At 39.8% G+C, this 27,041-nt stretch overlaps 1 protein-coding gene across 1 annotated transcript in view; it reads left to right on the top strand.

Moving 5' to 3' along the window:
• Positions 1-26,090, top strand: part of GFRA1 (GDNF family receptor alpha 1) — a 256,846-nt gene extending 230,756 nt beyond the window's left edge. The window contains exons 8-9 of the mRNA XM_063307209.1: positions 22,506-22,559; positions 24,634-26,090. Coding sequence (XP_063163279.1) covers positions 22,506-22,559; positions 24,634-24,804 — 225 coding nt within the window. The 3' untranslated portion in view covers positions 24,805-26,090. The remainder of the gene's footprint in view (positions 1-22,505; positions 22,560-24,633) is intronic.
• Positions 26,091-27,041: the final 951 nt, after the last annotated feature.

The raw sequence follows: 27,041 nt of genomic DNA, 5'->3' as shown, positions 1-27,041 counted from the left end.
CTTGTCATCGTGTGAACGGAGTAACACATCTTTTCTGAGGCTTTCAGGAACATAGAGGCGGTCAGATTTCCAAGCGAAGCCTCTGTCAAAAGTAACACTGTCTTTATTCGCTAGCAACCAAGTATCCGTTTTCAGTTCTTTCAGAAACTTTTGTTGCAACTGGGAGGGAATTGACAAAGTGCTTGGCTGGGCAGCGTCCATGGTGGGCGGCTGCTGCGCGCGCGTTTGGCTTCGCGTCACAGCCTGCATGCCCAATTGGGGCGCCGTCCATAGGGTGCTAACCACTTCTGGCGCTGCCCCAGCGTCCTGAGGTTGCCTTGACAACGCATCAGCCAAGAAGTTCTTTTTCCCCGGAATAAATTTCAATTGAAAATTGAACCGATTGAAAAATTGAGCCCAACGGACCTGTTTGGGGCTCAGTTTTCGAGGGGCACTAAGCGCCTCCAGGTTTTTATGGTCAGTCCATACTTCAAAGGGATGATTTGCCCCCTCTAACAGATGCCGCCAAGCTTCCAACGCGGCTTTTACTGCAAACGCCTCCTTTTCCCAGACATGCCAACGTCTCTCAGTTTCTGAGAATTTGCGGGATAAGTAGGCACAGGGCTTGAGGCATCCCGTCCCGTCTTGTTGCATCAACAATGCCCCAATGGAATAATCGGAGCATCTGCCTGTACTACAAAAGGCTTTGAGGGATCAGGATGCTGTAAAATGGGCTCTTTGACAAAAGCTGCTTTTAGCCGCTCAAACGCCGTTTGACAAGCAGGCGTCCAGCGCAACAGCGCCCCGGGATTCTTGACTCTCCGAGTATCTCCCACCCCTTTTGTTCGAAGCAGTTCAGTTAGTGGCAAGGCAATCTCGGCGAACCCCCTTATGAATAATCTGTAGTAGTTGCTGAACCCCAGGAAACTTTGCAGTTGCCTGCGGGTGCGGGGACTCTCCCAGTCCACGATAGCCTGCACCTTGGCAGGGTCCATTTCTATGCCTTTATCTGAAATTCTATACCCCAAGTAGTCAATTCGGGTCTGATGAAAGGCACATTTAGACAGTTTGGCATACAATTCAGCTGATCTGAGTTTACACAATACTTTCCTTACCAGAGCCACATGCTCTTCCATGGTTTCCGTATAAATCAATACATCATCCAAATACACCAGTACCCCTTTAAACAGATGTTCATGCAGTACCTCATTGATTAATTGCATAAATACCCCAGGGGCCCCAGCCAAACCGAATGGTAACACCTTATACTGGAAAGCTCCCAACGGGCAATTGAATGCAGTTTTCCACTCATCCCCCTCCTTGATTCGTACACGATAGTAGGCTTCTCTTAAATCAAGCTTAGAGAAGATCTTTCCCTTGGCCAGATGTGACAACATGTCCTTCATCAATGGCAAGGGATATTTGTTGGAAATTGAGACGGCGTTTAATCCGTGGAAATCGGTACAAAGTCTCAATGTCCCATCCTTTTTTGGGCGAAAAAGCACCGGCGCCCCCACCGGTGAATTCGCCGGCTCAATGAATCCGCGCGCCAGATTTTTGTCCACAAAGTCTCTCAACAGAGTCAGTTCCTTTTGTGTCATGGAATAAATCTTTGGCTTGGGCAATTGGGTGTTGGGCAGCAGTTCTATGGCACAGTCCGTCTTTCGATGGGGGGGCAACTGGTCGGCTTCCTTTTCACCGAATACATCAGCAAACATCCTGTACTCGGCCGGCAAGCCTTCCAGAAGAGGGACCGGGTAAGGCGGAGTCGCAGCTGCCGCCACCCCCACCATCTCCTCTGGGGCACCCTTCCCCTCGGTCGCTTGATAAAACCCATCCCTAAACGTGATAGTTCGGTAAACCCAATTTATTTGGGGGTTTTGCTGCACCAACCAGGGTACCCCCAACACCACCAAGGGCCCCCCCACAGGAGCCACGACAAAAGACAACCCTTCCTGGTGGCTGCCCAGTTGCAAGGCTACGCGCCCTGTAAAATGGGTGACCGGTTTACCCCCTGCCATGGACCCATCCAATTGAGTAAAAGCGATGGGTCGTTGTAAAGGGAAAATGGGCAGCTCCAAAGCCGCTACCACGTCGGGGTGCATAAGACACCGGGAACACCCCGAATCAATCATGGCCCATACTTCTACAGTCTTGGATTGGGAGCCCAATTTCAATTTCACCGTGAGAATGCGGTAACTGCCAGTCACCGACGGAGGCTCGCGCCCTTCCTCTACCACCTGCCCAGCGGCGCCCTTTAGAGCAGGTGGCTGGCGTTTCCCGCCGGCTGCATGATTTCGGTCTCCCCTTCAATGTCGTAGAACATCACATCGTCTCCCTCGGCTTCAGCCACCGCGGCTTTCTGCTTCTTCGGCAATGCAGGGGACTTCGCCGACGGTTTGCCGGGCCGTTCCTCCCCCTTTGCCTTCGGGCATGCTGCCACTCGATGCCCCTCCTTACCACATCTCAAACACAAGCCTTTTGCGTACCGCTTCTCCCGCTCCTCGTCCCAGGGTCGTTGTCCCGGTTTCCCCCCGGTGCTCACTGGGCGGCTGGGTTTCACCTCCCGCCCCGACTTGGCGGTCTTCCGCTGGGCAAAGATCTCCTGGGCATGTTCAGCCCTCCCCGCCAGCAGGATCCATTCGTACAGCGTATATGGGTCGTCTCTCCCCAGGGACCAGCGCAGCACCTCTGTATTCAAGCCATCCTTGAAGAGCTCGATAATGGTTGCTTGGGACCAGTCATCCACCTTCCCAGCTAGCGCTTTAAACTCCAAAGCATAATCTGCGACCGATCTGAACCCCTGCTTGAGTTCCTTCAGAGCTCGCTTTGCTCTCTCTTTTGCTAAGGGGTCCTCGAAGTGTTGTTTCAACGCCCAGAGGAACTCATCGAAACTTTCCAGTTCAGGCGCTTCCGACTGGCACATCTGGACATACCAGTCTGCCGCCCTCCCCTTCAGTTTGGTGGCAATGGTGATGATTCTCGCCTTCTCCGATTGGAAAAACGCCCCCCATTCTTCCATGTAAGTTTTCGCATTCGTCAGGAAGAACGAGAGTTTGGTCGGGTCCCCATCAAACTTGACAGGGAAGTCTCGCATGCCGCCTCCCGCCGGGCTGCGCCCCACCACTGGTGCTGCTGCGGCTGGTGCTTCCCTGGCTCGGGGCGGCACGGGGCCCCGGGGCGATCGCCCTGGCGATGCTGCGATTTCCATCTGGACCGACTGGTCCCCTTCGCGCCTCCGCACCACCCGTCGCCGTTCCGGGGACTGCCCCTGGGAAGAAGGGGTTGAATGCCTCGGGCTTGATTCCTCCCGGACCTCTCGCAACGAGGTCACATCCAAGCTCAGCTTTTTCAGTATAGCCTCCAACGAATCCATTTTGGACTCCAGTACTCGGATTCGATCCGGAGTGGGTGAGCCCTCCGTTGGCTGCACCTGCACCACGTTGGGGGATAGTGGGTATCTCTGCCTCCAGGATGGGCCCCCCGCTACGGTGGCACCTCCTTGGGTCTCATCCCAGGTGAGCAGCTCGCCCGGTGAATTCACGGTGGTCTCCGGGGCCGTTTTCAGCCCCCCGGCTTCACTCTCCGACGCGGAGCTCGCCTCTTCCCGGATGGCTGACAGCTCCCCACCTTGGGACGGTCGGCCAGACTGCCTCACGGTCGAGTCCGGTTCCCCTTCTTCCATCATCATGATGTCGGGTTCGGTCATCGCGGGCTCTCTCCCTCACAGGGTTAGACACTTGTCTTTCCTGGACAGGGGCCAGCGGGGTTAGGATCTTAGATTCTCAGCTTTATGTAATGATTGCCCTAGCCCAAATACTCAGACTCACAAGAGGCTGCTAAATGAGATCTGATTTATTAGAGAACTAAAGACAAGTACAAAGAAAGCTGAGAATGAGCAAAAGCGCGCCAAATACAAACTTAAACCCTTGGTGCAAACGTATCCTGCCTCCCTCGTAGCAGCCCCGCCCGGCACAGGTGCTAGCAATCGTCAGAGTTGCTAGCCTGGGAAAGTAACCTTGAGCTCAGTAGATAAGACAAATACATTCCAAAGCAAAGCGAAAAGATAACTGTTCCCATCCTCCCCACAGAGATGAAACACGCATCCAATTAATGACATGCGAAACGTTACGATGTATCAAAGACATTGAAACGGCGAACATGACAGGAAGAAAGAAATGGCAAACCACTTCCAGAAATCTTGCCAAGAAAACTGCAGAGACTTGTCCAGGCAGTCTCCAAGAATCGGATATGATTGAAAAGATTAAAAAAGAAGAAGAACAGTTTGGGTATTTGCAATTTAGATTTATGAAAGATATTAATAAAACATCTTCAGACACACACACAAAAATATTCAGTGGCTTCTACTTCTGCCAGTTGTACGTCTCACCTGCCAGTTGTACGTCTCATCTGATTTTCAGAAATGAAAATTTCTACTGAATAGCTTTTGACTTGTTTCAGAGTACTAGCCCAGATAAATGATACAGTATCTGTTGTAGCTATGTACTGCTGTAGGTGTATCCTTTATTTACATTGTCTAAATATTATCTCAGTGCTGCATTCAGTCCACAAAAGATAAATGCTCAATGTCAGAATATGTTACATCCAAATTCTAGTCAGTCAATACTGTATCTTCACTTTAGCATCTTTCAGGGGTAGGGAGGAATTGGTCCTCTTGTCCTTTGGGGGACTCAATTTCACCATTCTTAAAAGAAAGTTGCCTTTTTCCAGGCTGCCACCTTTTATGCTTTTTTTGTTTTTAAACCTTAGACATTGTGGAAATGGCTTTCTCACCTTTTTAGGTGTTTTGAATGACAGGATTCAGGTTTCAAATGCATAACATATGTACAATTGGCCTTGGGCTTTTACAGAACGCTTTATATCCTCACAATTCAGCACCACAACGCAAGGCTAATGAGAGGGGTACCTAGTCAGATTAGTGCAGCATTTGCTTTGGTGGTGGGAGAAGTTGTCATTGACAAAGGGACAAAACTGGCCTAGATAAATCCCACCACCATGGTATGATTAGACCTGCTTCCCACTGAAAGCTGGCAGTATTTTTCAGAGGAAAGGCACAAGATCCAAAACCTTATTTTTAAAACATTTTTGTGATTGCTGACGTGAATGTACTGTATATGGGAGGCATTATAGGCATTTTGGTAAAAAAGTAACTCAACTGGATTTTAATATATATGATAAAACTATGAGAATATTTGGGAGGCAGGTTGTTAGGAACTGGCTATAACGATTACGTGATTCCAAGAGCTGTACATGTTCTCTGATTCTCAGTGTTTCAGTTCCTCTTAGCAGCTCTGATTTAAACATGTTTTTGGGGAGATTTAATCCAAGAGTTGAATACTCCAGTCACTGCAGGATCCCTGTCAATCATTAAATGCACAAGGGGGTCCACAAATGGGAGTCAAGGGTTGTCACCCACATTGTGCAAATTATATAATTTTGTAATTTTCTTCATGCTAGGTGCAAATTATATAATTTATCTCATTTGTATGATGCCATGATGATGCACATTATATCATCCTGCTTTTTAACCACACATCTTTGTACATGCCATTCATTGCTTGACTCCCAGATATTGTTCCAATAACTCTCAAAGACTCTTCCCACTTCAGAAATCTTTTCCACTGAACATTTCTCCTACTTTTATTTTCTTCACTGTGCATTATAGAGAAAATTGGTCTTAAGTCAAAATGTTTGTGACAAGAGGCAATTAATCTTTCTTTCTAAGGATATCTAAATCATTTCTCCCTAAGCAGATGGCTTCTCTGCTTAATCACTTCCATCTTTTCAGATTTTGCCACCAAATTCTGTGTATACAGTATTGTTCTGTTTCGTCCTCCCATTTTAACGTTTGCTCTTCCAGTATTACATCAGTCTGAGATGAGAATTTATGTCAGCAAGAGACAGTGAGAAAACTGGATTTGCTTTCCCAACAGCATGTTTCTTGTTTTGTATGTTCAAGTGGTTGAAGCAGGGCTTGCATGATTATCAAGCTTGATAGATCCTGGTCTTCTTCCCACTTCCATGGGAGAAGGTTCCATTGAACTCAGTTCCACATAAATATGCATAAGACTGGACGAAGCTGCATAGCAATTCAAGACTATCCCTCACTTTCCCCTTTTATAGTTTTTTCTAAACTAACCCCTTCAAACACTGTAATTTTTTTCCACTGGGAGGCTGCTTCTGTCCTTTGATCATTTCGATTGATCTTTCCTATAACTTCATCCACTCTCCCATTTGAAAGAAATGTGAAAGCAGATATCACAAGGAATCCACATTTCTAGGATGTTTGAAAGTCTGAAGCTGCTCTCATCCTGACTCAGGTGATAATTTTATTTATTAAACTTTATTACCTTGGGTGAAAGTCTGATTTAACGAAAGTCTGATTTAATGAATGCCAGGGCAGATTTGAGGTAGCTGACAACTATTGTGAAGCCCAAAAGCTTGCACAAGTCTCTGCCCACACACACACACACACACACACACACACGCACACACAAAGAGAAAGGAGAAAGAAGAAACCTTATGATTTAAAAAAGGCCCTTCGTGGATCTTTCTTCCATTCTCTGGGAATGACACACCAATAGCTGTGCTCTTCAGGCTGTACTCTTGAAAGCTGGTGTTGTATCATAATAATATATTTCCTTTCTTTTATCCTACGAAGGCAAAAGCTCTAAGTACCATCATGAAATGTATGCCCTTCATTTTAAAAAGGGAGAGAATGGTAATGCATGCCAACGTATAATATCACACCACAGTTTTCTTTCCACAGTAACAAACAATAAACATTGAAATATCTGTGAATGTGTAAAATAGAAGTTTATAAGCACACGCTTCCAGCCATATGTTAGAATCACTTCATTGTGTACCCAGTCCACCTAGAGGAACTTCATCTTAGTCCGATCTCCACGGGATGCCAAAACCTTTACAGAAGTCAGATCTCATTTATGAGAGAGTAAGTCAAGTGCAGCCATTTAACTGAAGTGTTTAACATACACTCTTAATAAAAGCCATTAGTGTACTGCTAAAGTTCTCCACATAAATACATTTTTATTCAGCTTTTAAGCTGTCTTATTCTTTGCCTATAATATTCAGTGTGCATTTACAATCATTGACTGGAAATAAATTATATTTATGTTATCCCCACTGACCTTTGTCCTAGTATATTCTAATCAGTTGCCTCACCTGAAAAAGAGGTTTTAGCATTAATCCAACTCATCCCCCACTCCCCACTTTGTTATTTAGCTCCTGGAGCATACAGACTGCCACCCACATTAGTCCACTGACTTTAAAATCAATAGAAACCTGAAATGCTGTTTGTTGTATTCCTCCTCTGCATTATAAGATTATATATATATTTGTTCTAATAAATTAATTGGTGCCCAAACCATCCCATCCTCCTGGGGCCTCAAAGTTGCCTTCATTGTTACCTCTATCAATGCCATTTTAATCTACTTTGTATCAAACTTTCAGAAAGGAGTTGCAGAGTACTATGTTATATTACACAGCACCTTGTAGATTAAAGGTGCAACATAAATGATTTATAAGTGTGTTCCACACTATTGTAATTGTCTTCCTTTTAGGCAATTTATTTGACTTGTCCTGTGGGACCTAAAGCTCTGAATGGTGAAGCACATGCCTTGAATTTTCTGGGAACTTGATTTTAGCCTTTTTGCTATTTAATGTGAAGTTGGAATTGCTTAATGCCATGGGTGCCCAATTTTTTTTAGTCAATAGCTGTAGAAATTCCATAGAATGTATAATAGGACAAGAAAGTGTGGTTATAGCAAAAAGTGGGCAAGTGCAATTAAAAAAAACCTTAAACTTTATTTATTTTATTCATATGTTGATCCATCTTATTCAAATTTATCAAAATCATACATTTAATTTCAAGTTATTTTACTAAAAATTAGTGGCAGATGAACAGATTCTGGAGGCTATACCTGGGGGTTCATATGTAACTCCAGGTTCTGTGTTTTTCACCATAACTCTAAGGCAATGGCAACACTAATACTCCACTGAAGTATTAGAACTTTTCCCAGGCAAGGTTAATCAAAAGCCCTTAGTGTTAGCCTTGGGCAGTGGATAAAACCTAAATTGATTGAGATGGCATTTGGGGGCTTTGATGTCATAGCAGGTGTCAACTTGTAGTTGACTTCAGTTGATCTCAAAAAAGCTAAGCAGGTTTAATATTTGTATGGGAAATCATCAGGAGATTCCATGGTTTTGATCAGGATTGGGAGGTAGGAAAAAGCATCTCTGAAGAAAGCATTGCAGAACACTTTGATATTGTTTCCAAGAAAACAAATGGGCATACCAACTGTATATAATCAAACTTAGGAGTTTACTTTTTAGATGTTATCTTGAGGACCCTGCTTTCTATTTTTATACTACTGCTTAATTTATTGGATCTTGGGATATTATATTTTAATTCTTTAACTATTTTATCTTCCCAGTAAGATCTGGCCAATAATTCTTATTCTCGATTTCTCATACTGGTAAATAAAGTACTGCTATTTTCATAGTATAATGTTTCTATTATCTTCTGTGAAATAAAAGCTATCACATTTTCCCCCCTGAAGCTGAAATCTCACATTTTTAAAATAAAAAATAGTTAAAACATTTTTTCCAATGGATCTGTCATATATTTTACAAAACTAAGGATCCAGATTGATTGTATTATGCTTCTAATTATCTAATTATGCAAAATTATTAATGGGGAACAAATATAATTCAGGTACATAAATGAGTAAAGGTATAATATACTGTCAAGAAGATGGCATTTAGCAAAGCCATATTTTAATTATTAGATAAAAACTTAAAACTTTCTTAATATTTATTTTTACAATATTACTTAATTGCCTCTTCTCCTAAGTTTGTACTACAAAAAAGTAAGTAATGACATATTTCTCTAATGTAGGTTTTAAAAAGGCATTCCAGTGCAATCTTATATATGGAAATAAACCCATTGTATTTAATGAGGTTTCCCAGTATTAATAAATATGTTTAAATCTGTAACCTAATAGAGAACCCTGGGAATCCATCTGCATATGACAATCTGACAGTAGTACAATGCTAGCCCAATTATAATTATTCCACACAATTATGTTTAGTGGAAACATCTCTTTTTTAACCACAGCTGAAAGGATTCAGTGGGAATCTACTGAAATCAGTAGAATTTTAGAAACCTAAACATGTGCACAATAACATCCCTTACTAGTGTCTTTCTTGCTCTTCATGAGAATGCTAAGGAAATAGAACTTGGGGTTCTTTTCTTAATCAGTGGAGAGCTCTGATTTGGCTGCCCTTTAGACATGATGGCAAGAGAGAGTCCTTACCACCTTGTTTTGTCTACTGGCAATTACAAAGTAAGGATTCACATGATGGCAGTACTCATAGTGATAGCTTTAAATATTACATAACACCATGAATTGCAATTATGGACAGTTTGTACCCCTAACACCACTGGACTATTTGGAGCACTTCATAACATGTTCTCCCAGTGCAGGTCCAATAAATTTGCCTGTGACAAATAGAGCACCAATAGTGTGCCATTATTCCATAACTAGAAGCAATATTTTAAAAATCTCGCTGTTCCACTTAGGCACCCATTCTTCTCTTGCTTTTGTTCCCCATTCTATTCCCACCACACCCATTTGAAGCAGATTGAATGGCATCACCTTCCTTTCCTAGGTCAGTGACAGGAGAAAACAAACAAACAGTGATTTAAAGAGAAACAGCAAAACTAGAATCAATAAAGGCAAAAAGCTGAAGAATGCAAAATGATAATCTGTTATAACTGGCCACACGAATAAGGTTTAACTCAGACTTCTGCAAAGAAAATATGAGCAAATGAATGTAAAGCTGTAGTCCAAATGAGGTTGATGTGTTCCAGTACTCCAAGAAGGAAGAGTAGCCAACCTTACTAGCCTATAATCAGCATGTAAGAAGTTTGTGTGTATCACAGTCTTCCTCTGTGACTTCTATTTCTTTCATGGGCTTAGAAATCCAGTGTTAGTTGAAGCTTGCACCCTGTTTGCGCATGCCAAGAAATGAAGCAAGTGGAAGAACTAGTAACTAACACTTTTGCCTGCATATCCTAATGTGAGAATCGACTTAAGCACAGTTTCAGCATGTTAATTCAAAGTTTGCCTTATAATAGAAACTTACATCACATAGCTTCAGCAAAGGATCGTTACCTTGTCGTGGTGCTGGAGTTTGAGCACCTCAATGATGCCATGAGCTAAACTGTGAAGGGTCACCCAAGACAGGAAGGTCATGACAGAGAGGTCAGAGTCAATGCGATCCCTGGGGAAGGTAATGGCAACCCACCCCAGTATTCATGCTGTGAAAACTCAATGGATCAGTACAACCAGAGATATGTCGGTATACCATCGGAAGATGAGACCCCCAGGTCGGAAGATGGTCAAAATGCTACTGGGGAGGAACAGAGGATGAGTTCAACTAGCCCCAGACGTGATGACGCAGCTAGCTCAAAGCCGAAAGGACGGCTAGCGGCCAACGGTGCTGGTGGTGAACGGCGAATCCAATGTTCTAAGGATCAACACACCATTGGAATCTGGAATGTAAGATCTATGAGCCAGGCCAAATTGGATGTGGTTATTAGTGAGATGTCAAGATTAAAGATAGACATTTTGGGCGTCAGTGAACTGAAATGGACTGGAATGGGCCACTTCACATCAAATGACCACCAGATCTACTACTGTGGACAAGAGGACCACAGAAGAAATGGAGTAGCCTTCATAATTAATAGTCAAGTGGCTAAAGCAGTGCTTGGATACAATCCAGAAAACGACAGAATGATCTCAATTCGAATTCAGGGCAAGCCATCTAACATCACAGTGATCCAAATATACGCCCCAACCACAGATGCTGAAGAAGCTGAAGTAGAGCAGTTCTATGAGGATCTGCAGCACCTACTGGACAACACGCCTAAAAGAGTTGTTATTTTCATCACGGGAGACTGGAATGCTAAGGTGGGCAGTCAGTTGACACCTGGAATTACAGGTAAGCATGGCCTGGGAGAACAAAACGAAGCAGGACATAGGCTGATAGAATTTTGCCAAGACAACTCACCCTGCATAACAAACACTCTCTTCCAACAACCTAAGAGACGGCTTTATACATGGACTTCACCAGATGGACAACACCGAAATCAGATTGACTACATCCTTTGCAGCCAAAGGTGGCGGACATCTATACATTCGGTAAAAACAAGACCTGGAGCTGACTGTAGTTCCAATCACAAACTTCTTACTTCACAATTTAGGATCAGACTAAAGAGATTAGGGAAGACCCACAGATCAGCTAGATATGAGCTCACTAATATTCCTAAGGAATATGCAGTGGAGCTGAAGAATCGATTTAAGGGACTGGACTTAGTAGATAGGGTCCCGGAAGAACTCTGGACAGAAGTTGGCAGCATTGTTCAGGAGGCGGCAACAAAATGCATCCCAAAGAAAGAGAAAACCAAGAAGGCAAAATGGCTGTCTGCTGAGACACTAGAAGTAGCCCAGGAAAGAAGGAAGACAAAAGGCAACAGTGATAGGAGGAGATATGCCCAATTAATGCAAAATTCCAGAGGTTAGCCAGAAGAGATAAGGAATTATTTTTAAACAAGCAATGTGCGGAAGTGGAAGAAGACAATAGAATAGGAAGGACAAGAGACCTCTTCCAAAAAATTAGAAACATCGGAGGTAAATTCCAGGCAAAAATGGGTATGATCAAAAGCAAAGATGGCAAGGACCTAACAGAAGAAGAAGAGATCAAGAAAAGGTGGCAAGAATATACAGACGTCCTGTATAGGAAGGATAACAATATCGGGGATAGCTTTGACGTGTGGTCAGTGAGCTAGCACCAGACATCCTGAAGAGTGAGGTTGAATGGGCCTTAAGAAGCATTGCTAATAACAAGGCAGCAGGAGACGACGGCATCCCAGCTGAACTGTTCAAAATCTTGCAAGATGATGCTGTCAAGGTAATGCATGCTATATGCCAGCAAATTTGGAAAACACAAGAATGGCCATCAGACTGGAAAAAATCAACTTATATCCCCATAGCAAAAAAGGGAAACACTAAAGAATGTTCAAACTATTGAACAGTGGCACTCATTTCACATGCCAGTAAGGTAATGCTCAAGATCCTGCAAGGTAGACTTCAGCAATTCATGGAGCGAGAATTGCCAGATGTACAAGCTGGGTTTAGAAAAGGCAGAGGAACTAGGGACCAAATTGCCAATATCCACTGGATAATGGAAAAAGCCAGGGAGTTTCAGAAAAACATCTATTTCTGTTTTATTGACTATTCTAAAGCCTTTGACTGTGAGGACCATAACAAATTGTCGCAAGTTCTTAGTGGTATGGGGATACCAAGTCATCTTGTCTGCCTCCTGAAGAATCTGTATAATGACCAAGCAGCAACAGTAAGAACAGACCACGGAACAACGGACTAGTTTAAGTTTGGGAAGGAGTACGGCAGGACTGTATACTCTCACCCTCCCTATGCAACTTGTACGCAGAACACATCATGCGACATGCTGGGCTTGAGGAATCCATGGCTGGAGTTAAAATCGCTGGAAGAAACATTAACAATCTCAGAAATGCAGTTGATACAACTTTGATGGCTGAAAGCGAAGAGGAACTGAGGAGCCTTATGATGAAAGTGAAAGAAGAAAGTGCAAAAGCTGGCTTGCAGCTAAACCTCAAAAAAACCAAGATTATGGCAACCAGCTTGATTGATAACTGGCAAATAGAGGAAGGAAAACGTAGAAGCAGTGGAAGACTTTGTATTTCTAGGTGCGAAGATTACTGCAGATGCTGACTGCAGTCAGGAAATCAGAAGATGCTTAATCCTTGGGAGAAGAGCAATGACAAATCTCGATAAAATAGTTAAGAGCAGAGACATCACAGTGACAACAAAGGTCCGCATAGTTAAAGCAATGGTGTTCCCTGTAGTAACATATGGCTGCGAGAGCTGGACCATAAGGAAGGCTGAGAGAAGGAAGATCGATGCTTTTGAACTGTGGTGTTGGAGGAAAATTCTGAGAGTGCCTTGGACTGCAAGAAGATCAAACCAGTCCATCCTCCAGGAAATCAAGCCAGACTGCTCACTTGAGGGAATGATACTAAAGGCAAAACTGAAATACTTTGGCCACATAATGAGAAGACAGGACACCCTGGAGAAGATGCTGATGCTAGGGAGAGTGGAGGGCAAAAGGAAGAGGGGCCGACCAAGGGCAAGGTGGATGGATGATATTCTAGAGGTGACGGACTCGTCCCTGGGGGAGCTGGGGGTGTTGACGACCGACAGGAAGCTCTGACGTGGGCTGGTCCATGAAGTCACAAAGAGTCAGAAGCGACTAAACGAATAAACAACAACACATTACATAGAGACCGCTGGCTTCTTCTGGACAGCTATTCAGGTCCTAAAACATGTACACTTTAATCTTTTTCAAATTAAAAAACAAAACAAAATGAACGCCAATATGCCCATCAAGTCATACAAGAGCCCTCTTGTTCCCTGTCAGCACTTTAATTTGCAGTATACTCTTCTTTTCATTGAAAAAGGGCTGAGTATATCTTATATGTGATTTCACTGGCTGATGTTCAGATTCATTATATGAAAATTACAAAGCCTGCTAAACATTACTTTATGACTATCCAAATTATGTAAAGGGATGATAGCTTGAAAGAATAGTGGTAAATTTTACTAATGTTGTGGGTGAATTATATTTGAGATCGGAATCTGTAACCAAAAAGGAGATGAATTCATGCCAGAGCATCGGAAATGCATATTTTAAGAGAAAGTAAATAAATTTATTCTGAGCACAAGCTTGGTGGTTTCTGATTATAGAGTACATTTGACTCTTTTGACAGGGAATGTTGAGATAGATGGAAAGGAAGCATAAGGAAGCAGAGATTAATGGATGACACTAATGGAAAAGAAACAGGTGGAAAAGAAGGAAAGTGGAAGAAAAGAGCTGTAAAGTATAAAAAGAGCAATGCCAGCAGTGAGAAAAGATTATTTGAAGAGGGCAAAAGTAGACATGACATTAAATGCCTCTGTAAGCATTTACTGTGTATTTTAAAGATGTAGGTAGCAGCTACTAGGACCCAATAATTATTGAGATTGCAGCAGACGAAGACCAAACTGATGCAGAATGTGGCACTTAGTGCTGGCTGGCAGTGGACATCTTGGAAGAACCTGCTAGTGGTTCCCCAATTTCTGAAAATTAAGGGAGGTGGAGCCTTGCACTTTGGAAAAGCCTCTGCCCTACACTGGTGGCTTTCTGTGAACTATTGAACATGGGGCTTTTTCAGAGAGCCTTTGAGATATGAATTGGCACCATTGGTTAGTGCTATGCATGTTAGTATTCATGTATTTATGTTATTTTGTTCCATGTGTTTTCAATTAATAAAACTTATTACTTCGTAGACGAACGTTGCACTTTCAAGTCTTTTTGATTGCACTTAAGATAAAATTAATTAATTAATTATCAGTGCAAAACACCCCAGGTGTGAGTTATGCTAACAAAAGCCTGTGAATAAATATTTTTATGGTTTTCTTCTGTGCCTTCTTTGTGCAAATGACAGCTGGAGACAAAGCATTATTATTGCTGTTTGTTATATTATGATAGATATAAGATAATGGCCACTAAAACTAGACAGCATGATATTTGGTGGGTTTATTTGAAATCATTTGAAAAAGCAAGTTGATAAAAATGAAAGTAGACTTAACTGAGTCCCCCATTGGGGGAGATGGGTGGTGATATAAATGTAATAAATAAATAAATAAACTGGCGAACATATAACAACAAAATGTTGAACCGGGGAGTATATTGAATTGATAAATAAATATTTAAGGGAAAAAAGACTAAGGTTGTGCTGGCACAAGAGAAGCGTGTTAGCATTGACCATAACATACTGCATTATAATTAACTCCCTAAATCTAGGGAAATATTTACAGCCAAACCGTTGAAGGAAAAGAAAGACCAATGTTGCTTGATCTGACACAGATATTTTTTAAAGCAAAAGTGGGTTCAGGCTCCTTGGTCACCAGATGTTGGGATGTACTCATGATTCTGTTCAATCTTAGAGATGGATAAGGGTGGGGTGGGACCATTTAGTTTCCAAAAGTTGTATCAAAATCCTTGGAAACTGTTTTTCTCCCAGAAAATCACTGTTTTGAACTGCCATTAATATTGGGAATTCAGCTAATGACAGTCAAAACCAGCAGTTCTTTTCCATTGATCAGTTGCCCAGAGGAAAGAGGAGATGTGATTCATCATTGCTCCAAGGGTTGCACCTTTGCAGCCAAGATCCACATGCAACCTTTTTGCCCCATCCCCTAGCTGTAAATATTTCTAACTTTATGGTCTCTCAAACAAAATATTGGTTAATATTGAAGAACTGAAGCTTTAAAAATATGGGTGTGAATGTAACCAGTTTTAAACCTTATCTGAGGATGCTTTCCGAAAAGCAAAAGACGCAGTAGAGAACTTTGGGTATATAGAGACTGATGGAATGCTTTAGTAATAAAAATGTGTATGTATGTAAATTGGTGAAAGGACTAATCAGAGACTGTTAAGTGCAAAGTAGTGATTTGGTGTGGAAGCCAATAGGAACCAAAATTAATGCAAGACTGTGAAATAGAAATGTGTTATCAAGTGAAATAATTTAAAAAATCACAGCAATGTTAGAACAGTGTTGGTTATAATAGAAAAGGTTATGCTGTATCTAGTCAAAAAGTGCTTCCTTCTTATTATGACTTTTTCCTTGTTGCCTAATTCATAAAATACTTCTTGTGTTCTCACTTCTAAGCTTGTATCTGCAACCATAACCCCCCCCCAATATCCTGCATTAATCCTGAAGTAATGAATTAAAAACAACATAGGTGCTCTTTATCTTTTTATTTGTTCGTCAAGGAGTCTTAGAAATGAATGGTAATATTAGTTGTTTTTTTTACTGAGCATTATAATAAATTTACTGCAGTAAAAATTGAACAACTTTTTTGTAGCTATACTGTATTAATATACACAATTACCTAAATTAACAGGCCACCTATATCCAGGAAAATAGAACAGTATTATTAGTTCCTGTGCTCTTGATACTATGTCTCTACTGATGCAGTCCAAAACGGCCTTAGTTCTTGTGGCTGCTACAGCGCAGTGCTGGCTCATGCTCACTCAGTGGTCTACCAGACAACCAGATCCTTCTTGCAAGTACTACTGCTGAGCCAGGTGCTGCCTATCTTCTACCTGTGCATCTGGCTTTTCCTGCCTAAGGGCAGAACATGCATGTCTCACCACTGAACAACTTTATGTCATCTGCAAATGTTACGAGCATCCCTTGTATTCTCTTATCTAAGTCATTGACGACGATGTTGAAGAGTACTGAGCCCAAGACAGAAACCTGAGGTACCCCACTGCATACTTCTCTTTCCTCACTTGCTCTGTAACATCTGGAATCTCCTGTTGCTATAGCAACAGGACAGTAGGCAAAAGAAAGAAAATAAGAAAACAACTGTTGGTTTAAAGTAATACAACAGTCTTTGAATTGCTGCTTGGTTATTACTTTAAAGAGAGTCCGCATTACTCTTTTATGTAATAAGCCAAAATTAATGTAAATATGCTATGATGAAGGCCAGTAAAATCCAGATCTCAGTTAGTTTGACTTGTAAATTAATCAGTGTGTGTTATTTCCAAGAAAAGCTACAATTGTAAGCATACTCATTTTGAAGTCAGTCCCATTGAAATAAATGAGGCACTTCTGAATAAACATGACTTTTGGGACTTGAATTATAATTACGAAGCATTCTTACAATCCAGCTTTTTTAATATGTTACTTCAAAACAAGTCATACACTGAAGACTTCAAAAGGAATTATTCCCAAGAGAGTTGCAGGTAGATACACTTTTAGGCAAATTGACCACAGACAATTTTCACATGCTCCAGTTATGGACTGTTTCCCTGCAACTGAGCTCATTCAATATCCAAGAGGGATCAGATCCTTTTAGTACTGAAAAACTGAAGTGGGTGGCCTTCACAGCTTAAAAAGCCCTGTGCTTAGCCCTCGTGGCTCTGAATTCAGGATTGTTTTATTCTGAATCAAATTCTCTTTTATTGGTCTTTGCATCTGATATGTAGTTTACTTGTTTTCTCAGTTGAAAGTAATTTACATTGTAGTGTGGTGTTGAATTGCTGGACAAATAAGAATATACTGTTGACAAGTCTGATGGATGCAGCTGGTGTTTAGTAAAAGCAGAAGAGTTAAACTGATTGCATTTTTGCACTCAGATGCATTTTTCTGTTTATTGTTTGTGTCCTGCTGCTAAGAAAACAGGTTGGTTGTGTAGTAAATCTTTTTAATCAAAACAAAAAAAGAACATAGAATTATGTAGTGTCATTGGCTATGAATTTTTCAAGGATGCAGCTTTCCAAAGGATGACCAAAGAAAAAAAATATGCTTGCATTTTGGGTTTTTTAAGTTTTTAAGTAGCAGGGTTGCTAACTTTTCAGTCTACTACTATAGCAGTACCTTTAATACCGGCAGGCACAATAGCTTGACTTACTGAATTTCCATATAAATCTGCCATTAAAAACTCATGACATTAAAACCATTGTTGTTATTTCTCCGTGGCCAGTTGTCATGGGACAATTTTACCCCAGAATTGAGGAAAAGTAATGTTCAAGTTATAAGTGATATGAAGAACATTTCAAACTTGAAATATTTTTAATTTTATTTAGTGCAAGATTTGAGAATTTTGGGTAGAACAGACTTCAACTCTCAGAATTTCCCAGCCAGCATGGTGGCTGGAGAATTCTGGGAGTTGCAGTCCACACATCTTCAAGCTGCCAAAGCTGAGAAACACTGTTCTAGATCAGTTTTACTGATCACTGTGTCAGACCTTTGTGTTAAAACTTGTATATTTCTTGGCCAGGCTGAGATTGTTAGTTTACCTGCAAGTTTGCATATTCATTGTTTTTTTGTCCTTACGTATTCCTGACCTTGCTGCATTTTTTGCTACTAATATAGTAGTAATTCTGTCCTGTGTGGATAAAGCCTAATGAATGCATTTTCTGAATTGTATTAACAAAGTTATTGCTTTGTTTCCATTGTCTAACAACATTGAAGAGTTTTAAGGGAATTAGGTTTCGATTGTTTGATTTTGTTTCATAATACTTAACTAATTATCCATTCACCATAGAGGCTATATGTAAAGCATTACCATTTTCAATCCAGGAACCAGTTTGTTTGTTTTTAATGTAAAAACTTTTAATTAAAAGATGGGGAAAAATGGCTTTCAGAGGATTTGTAACTAGATTTCACATTAGGAAATGTATCCTGATCAATCAGTGCAAAGCTGCTGTTAGTCTCTGTGCCATTTAGTAATGCCTGTGCTAAAAATTTGGAGAGACTACAAATCAAATAAATAGAAATCACTGATTATCTATAAATTTACTGGCAGTCTTTAGCAACCTGGGCACCCTTTAGATTTATGGACTCTCCCAAATTCCCTATCAGCATATCTGCTGCTAAGATTTTTGGAGTGGAAATTTTTTCCCCTTGGGAATGCCAGACCAGGAAGGCTGCTTTAAGACAAGTTGTAGTGGGTCTTTGGAAATTACCAATTATACCAACACTTGATTTGATTTTTCATTGTTCTTGCATGTTCTTTGGGAGGTGGGGTGTATTCTATTGAACTTAATCTTTACTGCCTTACTGTTACAATTGAAAAACTGAAACTTTAAAAAATCCTACTGTATGAGTGATAGCTAATCAGAAACTGTTATCCCATTACTGTCACTAACTCATAATCATCTTCTGAAAGATGAAGGAAGAAGTTCAAAGAATTGGAAAACCAGAACTCAAGGATTTATTTTATTTTATTTTATTTTTTATTATTTTATGTATTTGTATGACCAACTATCTCACCCAAGTCACTCCATAACATGTGGTGGCTCTTTGTCAAGCTAAGCTGTATGCAACTAACAAGAGATGACCAATCACTTGAGTTAGAACCACTGAATACATAGAAATGCATGGAAGTCTGGAAGAATAGGAAGTGTTTAATAGTTGTTTTTTGGCAGAGTGGGTGGGAAACATCCAGAGCTTCAGAAAACATCATTGTTATAAGATGCTCCTGAGTGCAGTTCTTACAGTACATAAAATAATAATTTCACATAGAACTAAATCATTCCTGGCAAGCCCTTTGCTATGTGAAGAAAATAAGTAAGATGACCTTGATGTACAAGAGCTGTTACCAATCTTTAGCCAGTCTCAATAAAAGCGGTTTTAGGCTTCCTGTGGAATTGATTTCCTGGTGTGGTCTACCTGGTGGGGCTGACACTATGTGAGCTGCCCAGAAATGTGCAGATAAAGGATGTTCAACTGACTGTACTCACCTATTCTCACATTTTATGTTTGTGGTTCTAATGTATTTAATAAATAATATGCCTATGTGTTTCAATTGTAATCTAATAATTTTATTGACTTCCATAGTTCCAATCCCAGAACATAGTTCCAATCTCAGACTTTTTTCAAGTTAAGTATATGATGTGCCAGAAGAATAACCCCAGTTGAAAGACACTTACTTACTTACTTACTTACTTACTTACTTACTTACTTACTTACTTATTTTCTATCCCGCCTTTATTATTTTTATAAATAACTCAAGGTGGGGAACACACCTAATACTCCTTCCTCCTCCTCTTCTCCCCACAACAACAACCCTTTGAGGTGAGTTGGGCTGAGAGAGAGGGACTGGCCCAAGGTCACCCAGCCGGCTTTTGTGCCTAAGGCAGGAGTAGAACTCACAGACTCCTGGTTCCTAGCCCGTTGCCAAAAATAGGGTGGTTCTGCATTCACAGCAAATCCCAAGGCCCTATGGAATAGCCAATAGCCAATCTTAGTAGTAAGTCTTTTAAAAAAAAAAAAAAAAAACTGCATCCTATTTCTTCCGTTTAGAGTAAAGATAGGGATATCAAAATTAAACATCAACATATAAATGTTAAAAATGATACTATTTTCATTTAAGAAGTTATGGTGCTTCAGCCTCTCTTCCACATACCCTCATTCTCTTAGTGTTTGTAGGTGTATTATTATTGTTGTTATTGTTAGCCTTAATCAGTCCACTGGAGGATGAAAGCCTCTTCATTGACAGCCGTGAAGACTGGTATTCTACCAGACTGGTCTAGAGCAGGTTGGTAGATATAGTAGATGATTTTTGAGCTTGCAATCTAGGGTTGAAAGGGAGTGATTGGCCCAAAGTCACCTAGCCAACCTGTCTGCATCTAAGGATGGACTAGAACCTGAGTCTCACAGTTCCTAGTCTGCATCTTAATCACTACCCACAGTGGCTCTTGTGTAAGTATATGTATGTGTGTGTGTATATTTGTATAGTTCTTTATCTTCAAAATCTGCTGTGAATGAATGTATGTACAATATATTTAGTCTTCTAATCAGTACATGAGTGAATTTGCTTAATATGCAAAGCCATATCTATGTGAATACTAGTTTTTCTTTGAATTAAATTTATTTATTTATTATTCACATTTCTATTACCACCCATCTCCCCCCAAAAGGTTTCAGGTTCTCTTTGTCCAGGATCTCCTATAATTGGGACAAAAAAAAAAAGATTTTTCCCATAGTATATAATTCCTGGTTATTGTATCTTCTCTTTTATACTTTTCCCCATTACTGGCGATTTAGGGATAGGCTGCTACATTTTAGTACAATAGTCATTGCCAGCTTTTCCATTATAAGTGCTTTTTACAGCTTTGTAAGTCAGCAGTAAAATGTACTTGTCCAATTTGAAGCTTGGCATGTAACATTTTAGTTTAGAAGCTAACTTTTTCCCCTTCCTGAAAATGTTCAGGAAGTAAAGAGATTAGGATGTATCTTTATTCTCTTTATGTAAGTGTTATTATTTACAGGAAAAAGGATTTGCTGAGGTCATTGTTATGTCTTAGATTGAAAAGTAACTGTTTTCTTATGTGGGATTTTTTTTTTTGCCTTTGTCCTAAGAACTTCCATTGTTTTGTATGCCAATATTCTTCGGTCTGTTTCCAGATCTAAAGTTAAATGCCATGGTAGCCATTTAATTCTGTTAAGAAAAGAACACTTGATCTATTTGGTTGATTGGTTGGTTGATTGTCACTCAACTAGTACCACAAGTCTCTAACCAAATTATATGATGGAATATAATTAAATACAACCACAGTTTAAATATTAAAGACTAAAATATCCAAAACAACAAATAAATCCAAAGAGGTTTTAAAATTGAATGCTTTAACATGTCACCATCAGGCCCTCTAGCAATTGTATAGCAAGTTAAGAAACTTAACAGACTAGAAATACTTGTACTAGTAGCAAAAAAAGAGAAAAAATCAACTAAGTAGGTATTATTCAGACTTCTCTAATAGGGTACTGAAAAAGCCAGATCATAAATAAGCTACTGACTGATGTATGGACACTGGGAGTAAGGACTCTAATGATTATCTTGGAGCAAGAATGGGAAATACAGAAAGTCCTTCAGTAAATTAAGATCAGATTAGTTAATAAGGTTACCTGTGAAATCTACTACTCCCAGGTTCATGTAGGAGGAATAATCAAGCAAGAATTTCTGCAAAAGGAAAAACAGCCCATCCCAAGGCCAGGCCCCAAACTTAAAATAATCATGGAAAGGAAGTTCTGCAATATGAGATGAACTGCAGGGAAATAAAATAAGCTTAGCTATCTAAGAAAAGAAACACTGTGGAATCTCCCAGCTATTGTGATATTTCCCTTTTTTGTCCTAAAAAGTAATTGGATGCATGTAAGAACAGCCTATTTACCAATATAAATGACAGAAGGCCAGATGGTGATTTCATACAGTGGTGTTTCAAAAAGCACAAATATTTAGTTGTGTTGCTTTAGCCCAAAGGATGCTTTTAAGTTATATGATTGGAACAAAAAGAGCTCAGAAGCTATTAGGATTTCTTCTTTCAAGGGAAACATCTTTCATATACCAAATTTGTCATTAGATGCCTGTATATACCTGCGCCATTTTAATAATTATTGAATAATATAGAATATTAGCTAGGATGTATTTTTCTCATATTTTGGTTTTGTTTTGTTTTGTTTTTTTGCTTTGGGATTTGTGGCAAAAATCTCTAGAAAGTACATTTAATCAAAAGGTATTGCCATATATTTTTGTTCAAACAAATGTTAGTAACTGTAGGAAAGAAAACTGTAGTCTTTTTCCACTGGGCCAGTGGCAAAATTAGCCAATATTTGATTGGATTTATTTTATTAAGAGGAGGTTGTGTAGTTGTACAGAGAAATACAATGAATAGACAATCTTTATGGTAACTCTGGGTGTGTATATCTATTCCTGATAAATAGTTTGGAGATGCAATGTTTATTCAACTTTTAATGCAGCTCAGTGATGTATTCCACCAATATTAGAGGCAAAATAGAGGTCTGTAGTAATGTTTTCATTTTTCTACAGGGACCGAAGCAGAGTTTCAATGAATCTGTAATAACAGAGCCCTGTGTGACTGGGGTAAGTTCTTGCACTTTATTGCAGCAATTGTTTCTGACACAGCTATAACTCTGAATCATACAGGTAGCCCTTGACTTACGACCATTCCTTTAGCAACTGTTTGAAGTTACAGTAGCACTGAAAAGAGTGGCTTATGACTGGTCCTCGCATGTATCCATCGCAGCATCCCCACAGTCATGTGATCAAAACTTGGGCACTTGTCAGTCAGCATGTATTTATGATGGTTGCAGTGTCCCAGAGTCATGTGATTGCCATTTGCAACCTAGCCTAATTCTGACAAGCAGAACCAAACCTAGCCAGGTTCTGACAAGCAAACTCAATGGGGGACCACGTGATTCACTTAACAACTGCAATGATTCCCTTAATGGCTGCTGTAAAAAAATGCCATAAAATTGGGTGCAGTCACATGAAGCCTTGCTTAATGACCACACTGCTTAATGATGAACTTTCTGGTCCCTATTGTGGTCTTAAGTCGAGGACTACCTATATCAAAACATTTGTTATAAAAATAATTCAGATAAATTCATTATGTTGACTAGAAATTTCCTATTCTGAGTTTGGGAATGTAAATTCTATTCCTCATTCTTTGGTTTTGTAGTGTAAGGTCCTACAACCATAGTGATTTCAGATGTCTTTATGGTCTTTGCCTCTGCTTTTCCCTTTAAGTTGGAGAAGATGAATGTAGCACTTAGACTGAGATTGTCTAGATTGAACTTGCTTCATTTGAGTATATAATAGGAGAAAAATGGAACAAATATTCACTGTAGCATATGTTGTGCAGCAAGTATTCCTTTTCTCCCCTAAGGGTCACCGTGAGCTCTTTCCAACTTTAAGTATCCTAACAGGTAAAAGTGGCCTATAGAATAGCAATTTAATACAGTATTTACTGAAGATGCATTAGAGGCAGAGATAAATTATGTATGTATTTTATTCATAAAGCTCTGGTTAATCTATGATCAGTGATATGAGCAGGCCAAATGTGAAGTATAGTTACTAGTGCCATTACCACAGAGCAACATAAGTTGTCAATTTAGGACTGGGAGTTCAGCGTCAGCAAGTATTTTCCTCAACCCTCTTTCTTCAGACATTATCCCCGGGAAGGCCTATTGGTCTTCCTTGCTCTATACTTTAAAAGCTGCACCCCTTTCTTCCTTCAGTCAGGCAGCAGCATGGAGCACTTCCTCACAGCCGCATTAAGATGCACTCCTCCTGTCCTTGAGCTGGGAAAAAAGTCCAAAATAATTTGGACTGTCTCAACCGCCAAGTTTTACTTCACTTCAACCACGAGGCTGGGAAGTGATGCTGTTCTTGCAGACTTAATCTAAGACGGTTGCAAAGTGGTGATCTTTGGATTCATCAGCTTCCTTTTCCCTGCCACCCAGAATCGCATACCAGTGGGACTAGCAACCACCAATCATTCTGCATAACATGCCAGGGTGTGGTTGAGGGACTCTGGTACTCTCTCCAGCTGGGTTTCTCAACCTCAACATGCCGGGGGGTGGGGGTGGGGGATTCTGAGACTTGAAGTCCACACATCTTAAACTTGCTAGCCATTTTCAAAGGGCATGTATGTTATGCATATGACTGTGCAATGGGATAAAGGAACTATGGCCATTTGTTTTGTGTACAAGAGTGAAGACTATAGGCCTAATTGTTCATAGCAATTATTTTTGAAGTACACCTGTTCAGGTCATTTGAAACAGTTTTAATTATTTGTATATAGGGATATATATTGAGGAGGGGTGGGTATACCCAGGCCCAGAATAGCCATTCACCTTCAGCCATAGCCATTATATTTTAATTATTAAGCAGAGTATGATTTTTCAGGTCACATGATATTTGCCCTTCACCTGTGCAGTGTAAATTAGCTGGTAATCTGGAAGAACATGTAATCACGTGGCTCTTAGTAAGACCTTTAAACATAGCAGATCAGATTTTATGGCTGACAGAATACTGATCTGGGAATAAATGAAATGACAGGTACAGTAAAATATACTAGGATGTGCTAATATGAATGTGGTAATTATTCTGTGCTAGTACAAATGTGGTAATAAAAAGTTATTCTGTCTTGCAGAATGCAATTGGGAAGGAAAGTGTGGCAGGAGGTTCTACTAGTCACATCTCTTCCGATCATTCGTCTTCTCTTCGTGTAGGCATCAGGTCAAGCACGCTTCTGCTGCTGATGGCAGTTGCATTCTCATTCTGCTGGTGCCCTCGTTCAGAAGGAACCTTGTATCTGCTTTAACAAAAGGACCCATAAAAAGAAAGGAAAGGAAAAGAAAAAAAAAGAAATTGATCTGTCTGTCCTCTATCCTCCTCTGTTGTTGATCTAAATTTATAGTTCTAGGAATTAAGTTGAAACACTCTGCTAAAAAATAGGTCTGGATCAATGTTGTTGTCATTGTCATCATATTATATTGTTATTATTATTTTCTTTTTTCAAGGAAAGGTTCTTAGAAGCTCTGCATATACTAGATGCGATACCCACATTCCAAACAGGGAAGGCTTTTGAACAGGCAGTGTTTGAAAAGAGATGAATAATTTGCATGTAAATCATCCAGGTTTTATTCTTTTCTCTCTTCCTCATTTTCTTTTCCCTTGTTGCTTTAAATTGGACCAAGAAGAAAGAAGCCAGACTCTTAAAGTTCTTTGTATTTGTATTTGTTACCCAGGAAGTTCTCCTTTGCGAAGCCCATTGTAATGAATGGGAACTACTGTACACCATCATATGGTGCTTGTAGATAGGTTTCAGGTATTTCAGTGTTACTCAGATAGAATCTGGGGACAAAACACGGTTTCCAGTTAGAAATATTGCCAGAATGGTTAATAGTTTAATGGTCTGTTTATTCCTGACAGGTTGGGACCCAGTTTAGAAATGTTTGAAATGTATGTGTAGAAAGCCTGGGTTCTTTACAAGATTTTTCTGCTCCCTTGGTAGATAAGAGGCTGTAAAGCAGGCAAAGAAAACCCTGCATAAATTACCTCTTGGTAGATTTGGGCCTTTTTAAATTGGAAAATAATAAGTTAAATGTCTTTTGAGATGATTGTGGATCAGGCTATGGACAGATGACGAATGTCTTCCTGAGAGTTTTTTTTTTTTTAATTTAACTTATTCATGTTTGGCTATCAGTATTTTGCTGTTTTAGCATTCTCTTCCATGTTTGTATATGTATGTAGTTTTGCAGTCTACAATGAGAAGCCATTGTAAATCATATAGCAGTATAATACACATATTTTCTTCAAAACTTCTGCAGAAATATAAAGTGATATTAAACTTTCTAATGCTATTTTTATTTTTGTGGTTATGCTAATTTAGCCTTAATGAAAAATATTAAAAAACTACATTAACAAGAAACAACTGTTGTGAATATTGCAGTAACCCAAAATTTGTTTATCTTTCTGAGGATATATTTTTTAAAAATAGAAACTTGCTTTTGTTAAAGAATTTCAACTTCAGCATTGTTGATCTTCTTTCTATAATTATAAAGTTTAGTTATTTTACTGTTGATTGAATAAAAAGTATTGAATCTTGATTATTTTAAAGAAACACCATTATCTACTAATATTTACTCTTAGATAAAAGGTACGGTATAATTGTTTGCTTTTACTTTCTTGACCTAATACAGAAAACAAGCACAGGCAGAAGCTGTAACATATTTCTATATTTTCAGAGATGCATCCAATAAAGGTGTGAACACATAGAATTCAACAGATCATAATAGTTTCCTGTATGTGAAGTTTCCTATCCACTTATTTTTCCACATGCCAATATATCAGATGTGGTAAGCATTTAATCCTCTCAATGGGGGTATGTGTGCAAAGAATGAAGAGTCAGTGAAAGGGTTAATAAAAATATTCTTGTGAAATTAAAATTACCTTGCATTGGTATCCACTACTGTAGATTGAATTTGATATAATCATTGCTAAACCAGTTTTAAGAACTGATCAATGCTATCTAAAGTCCCAACAATGCTGGTCCAGATGTTCTCAACCCTCCACATGGAGCACTACACACACACACACACACACACATTCTCCATAGCCAAAGAATATTTCATGTAGGAAAGGTGATTCCTGACTTGGTGTGTGTGTGTGTTTTTTTGACATGTACCATTTTCCAGTAAAAATGTATATGACCATGACAAAAGATAATTTTGTATCTGCCATGTTCATGGATGGATTACTGGAAAATGGGATTTCTTGCTGTGGTTTCATCTGACATTTCTTGAGGGCATTCCATGTTATGTTAAATCATTTAAACTACATTTAATACAACAGGATGTGTGGTGCAGTTATGATGGTAGTAGCCACTTTCTCCACATACAGGGTGGTAAAAAACTATAGTATGGCCCTGAAGTTGATGGAAAGGATCCATCAGTTGACACCCAAGAATCCTTCTAAAAGAAAGAAAATTTAATCTAAGCCAGAGTTCTGTTCTTTAACACAATCCATATGATGTTAGCTCCTTATAATTTGAAAGCA

The sequence above is a fragment of the Candoia aspera genome, chromosome 6, assembly GCF_035149785.1.
Source record: "Candoia aspera isolate rCanAsp1 chromosome 6, rCanAsp1.hap2, whole genome shotgun sequence".
In the NCBI taxonomy this organism is placed as follows: Eukaryota; Metazoa; Chordata; class Lepidosauria; order Squamata; family Boidae; genus Candoia; species Candoia aspera.
Note: the sequence above shows the minus strand (reverse complement) of the source record. Positions and strands in the feature narration are given on the sequence as shown.